The 4,450-nt window shown below is 43.7% G+C and overlaps 1 protein-coding gene across 1 annotated transcript; it reads left to right on the top strand.

Annotated features, from left to right (window-relative positions):
• The first annotated feature begins 795 nt into the window (after positions 1 to 795).
• Positions 796 to 3,170, top strand: LOC131160886 (ABC transporter G family member 20-like). Its single transcript, XM_058116761.1, has one exon. It carries the CDS (start codon positions 796 to 798, stop codon positions 2,977 to 2,979), a length of 2,184 nt encoding a protein of 727 aa, XP_057972744.1. The 3' UTR covers positions 2,980 to 3,170.
• The last annotated feature ends 1,280 nt before the right edge of the window (positions 3,171 to 4,450 follow it).

Raw genomic sequence — 4,450 nt, 5'->3', positions numbered from 1 at the left:
TTCATTATACGATCCATATCACAACATTTACTATTACAAGTCTTAGTTAAATACTCCACAATAATTTATATTCAATTTTAATTTGAATTTCTATGATTAAAATCGGATGTTGGTTAACATTATTTTAAAAATACACATTATACATATGAAAGAAACTTAAATACGGCGAGTAATATTGTATCACTTCACTAAAATTGTAGGATTATATAAGGTTGTGTAGGGTTTGAGAATGATGAATTTAGGATATTAATAATATTTTTTACTAGCATCCTTTTATTCCTGTGCAACTTGGACGAATAACCCAATGCTTAGAACTGACAAGCCGTAGTCGAACAAAAGATAAAAAATTAAAAATGAAAAAGAAAGAAAGAAAGAAAGAAAAGGCCTGCAAGCAGTTGTTACCGGAGGATACAACTTCTCATACTCCACCGAAGACTCAGTAGAAGCGTACAACCAGAAAGTGGCGCAACCCCTCACCTACTTAGCAGCAAACTCATCACCACACTCTGACTTCTTCCTTTTCTAATTCTCTTGCTCAGATCAATGTATATAAACCTTCATAAAAATCACATTAACACAGCCAGCTAGCTTCACAGTAGTCCGTTGAAAATATTCTCTATCTAGCTACTACCAAGCGTCATTCAGAAAACGATCACTCCAACCCATCGTCCTTGTACTATAAATTCCTTTCTGGATATGGATGATAAGAAATTAATCCCCACCAGAACAATCTCTCGCGCGGGTGGTCCGACCATATCGCAGGCGACACCGTGTCCCTACCGCCGACCGAAAATAATGGAGCCCCAAGTGTGTCCAAAAATGGCCAAGACCACCGCGTCCGCCACCCTCGGGGAGCTCTTGAGGCGCATCGGAGAATCACAAACCGACTCCACTGGTGCCGGTTCCACGCCGCCTCATCGCGTGGTCGAGCTAACCCACAATTGTCCTCCTGACCCGAAATCTAACTTCCCCTTCGTTCTATCCTTCAATAACCTTTCGTACAGCGTGAAAGTCCGCCGGAAACTGAAGTTCCCGACGTTGTTTCCGAGAAAGAACGATGTGCTCGGCTCGCAGCCGGTGGAGAGTAATAGCACTAAGGACATGAAGATCTTATTGAATGATATATCCGGCGAAGCAAGGGAAGGAGAGATCATGGCCGTTCTCGGCGCAAGCGGGTCCGGCAAGTCGACGCTGATCGACGCTCTCGCCGATAGGATCGCGAAGGAAAGCTTGAAGGGATCCATAAAACTAAACGGAGAAACCTTGGTGTCCAAACTCTTAAAGGTGATTTCCGCGTACGTAATGCAAGACGATCTCTTATTCCCGATGCTGACTGTGGAAGAAACCCTCATGTTCTCAGCCGAGCTCCGCCTCCCCCGGTCCCTCTCCAGATCCAAGAAGATGGCGCGCGTCCAGGCCCTGATCGACCAGCTCGGGCTCCGTAGCGCCGCCACGACCGTCATCGGAGATGAAGGCCACCGCGGAGTCTCGGGCGGCGAACGGCGGCGCGTTTCCATTGGGATGGACATAATCCACGACCCCATCATCCTTTTCCTGGACGAGCCCACCTCCGGGCTGGACTCCACCTCCGCCTTCATGGTGGTGAAGGTGCTCAAGCGCATCGCGCAGAGCGGAAGCATCGTCGTCATGTCGGTGCACCAACCCAGTTACCGCATCCTCAGCCTCCTTGACCGCTTGATCTTCCTATCCCGCGGCCACGTGGTCTACAGCGGCTCCCCTGCCGGCCTCCACGCCTTCTTTTCCGACTTCGGCCACCCCATTCCCTCCAACGAGGACCGAACGGAGTTCGCCCTAGACTTGATCCGCGAACTAGAAACTTCTCCCGGAGGAACCAAAGCCCTAGTCGAGTTCAACAAATCCAGAAACAGAACATCACTGAGAACACGCGATTATGATCGCATGATTATTCAAGGCACTCAGTACTCGCTTAAGGACGCTATAAGCGCGAGTATATCCCGGGGGAAGTTGGTCTCCGGAGCGACAAACGAGTCGAATCCGACGTTGTCAGTTCCGACGTTTGCAAACCCGGTGTGGGCCGAAACGTTGGTTATCTCAAAAAGATCATTGTTAAATTCGAGGAGAATGCCAGAGCTGTTCGGGATCCGTCTAGGGGCGGTGCTGGTCACCGGCGTCATCCTGGCGACCATGTTCTGGCACCTCGACGACTCCCCAAAAGGAGTCCAGGAGCGATTAGGGTTCTTCGCCTTCGCCATGTCCACAACCTTCTACACCTGCGCGGAGGCCATCCCCGTTTTTCTCCAAGAACGGTACATCTTCATGAGGGAGACGGCGTACAACGCCTACCGCCGGTCCTCCTACGTCCTCGCGCACTCCGTCATCGCCGTCCCTTCTCTCGTCTTTCTGTCCTTAGTCTTCGCCGCCACCACCTTCTGGGCGGTGGGCCTCACCGGGGGTTTCTCCGGCTTCCTCTTCTTCTTCTTCACCATCTTCGCCTCCTTCTGGGCGGGGAGCTCCTTCGTGACTTTTCTGTCTGGCATTGTTTCGCACGTGATGTTGGGGTACACGGTGGTGGTGGCGATCCTGGCGTACTTTCTGCTGTTCAGCGGGTTCTTCATCAGCCGGGACAGGATCCCTCCGTACTGGATATGGTTCCATTACATTTCTCTGGTGAAGTATCCGTACGAGGCGGTTCTGCAGAACGAGTTCGCCGACGGCGTGAGGTGCTTCGTGAAGGGGGTTCAGATGTTCGACAATACGCCGCTGGGAGCGGTGCCGGAGGAGGTGAAGCTGAGGTTGTTGAAGAGCATGAGCGGTGCGTTGGGTGTGAACATTACCAGCTCCACTTGCGTGACGACGGGGTCGGATATTCTGAAGCAGCAGGGGATTACTGATCTAAGCAAGTGGAGTTGCTTGTGGGTGACTATTGCATTGGGTTTTTTCTTTAGGATTTTGTTCTACTTTGCTTTGCTGTTTGGAAGCAAAAACAAGAGAACGTAAAAGTATATACATATTTGGTGTATTATCTTCTTCGTGTGATTGTTGGCAATGCGTGAACTGCTGAAGCTCAAGCAGTTAATTGTTGGAAATAGGCATGCAAACACCCTTTGTTTTTTCCCACTCTCAATCCTTTTCTACTATTGTACTGCAGAATTTTCCTCATATCAATGTAATATTTAATAATTTATATTTGATGCAAGCCATCAACTTTTTATCAAATGATAAATTACTTAAAAATATTAACTTACATATTACATGGGAAAATTTGCGGCAAAGTTATTCATCGCCCAATTATATATACAATTAAACATATTAGAAAATTAAAAAATAACCCATCCTTCCATGGAAGGAATACCAACATTAGTGATGGAAAACATATGTTTGTGGGACCATTGATCTATAGATTCTTGAGTTATTGAGTATTTTCCGAGTCCATATGTGAGAAATTATTCAAAGAACCTTTCTCTTTACATGTCTATGTGCCTGTATATTAGATATTAAACATGTGACAAGTTGATTTCACATTCGTGAATATCATACATGTAATAGGGAGATCCATTTTCAATATGCGTATAATTTAGAAAATAGACATGATAACACGTGGATACCTTTTCTTTGTTTGAGAAGTTAACAGTTTCAGTCATAACTATGTCACTAATTTGATGTCATTGTAACATTACTAATTGAAAACGTATTTCATTCAACGGGGCTCGATGTCATACCATGTTGCTTATTAAAATATGTGTTCCTTCAATTAAAGTTTGAATAAAGTACATATCAGGATTAGAATAAAATTAAGTACATATTAGTAACTCATTGAACCAGATGAATTTTTCATTTCTTTGTTTAATTTATTCAATCTATTTTAAAGGTTGAAATCCTAAGGGTCTATTTGAGTCAAAAAAATTTCTTGAGAAAACAAAGGAAATGAAAATGTGGAGAAAACTTGTTTTCTATTGTATCTTGCTTCTATATTGAATACTATTAAAAATAAAATTTTATTTGAATATGATTAAAAAAAATTTTTTTTAAATTAAATATTGAGAAATTAAGATTTTATACATGGATTTGATATATATTTTTGTCACAACGTTCCTTGACGTGAATTGGACGAGGCGTGGTAAAAGGTGGTTTTAAAAATATTTTCATAGAAAAATATGGTGTAATGGAGTCGGTACTAACCTTTTGAAGTGTGGTTAGAGCACTTGATTACTACCCACTTAAGGGTAGAATCGGTCTGCGTTACCAGAGTCGGAGTCGAGGGTTCAGTTACAAGAAGGGAATGTATTAGCACTTCCTACACACATGTTCTTATGAATAATATCTAACTAATTGAAAATTATCCCACAAATTAAATTTAATAAGCTTTCAAAATTACTCCCTTTCAAAAAGTGTAAAGAAATGTATAAAATAAATACTATATCAGTATTCCCTCATAACTGGGGTATGCTGTATTTCGAAGTGCTTATGC

The sequence above is a fragment of the Malania oleifera genome, chromosome 7, assembly GCF_029873635.1.
Source record: "Malania oleifera isolate guangnan ecotype guangnan chromosome 7, ASM2987363v1, whole genome shotgun sequence".
Taxonomy (NCBI): Eukaryota; Viridiplantae; Streptophyta; class Magnoliopsida; order Santalales; family Ximeniaceae; genus Malania; species Malania oleifera.
Note: the sequence above shows the minus strand (reverse complement) of the source record. Positions and strands in the feature narration are given on the sequence as shown.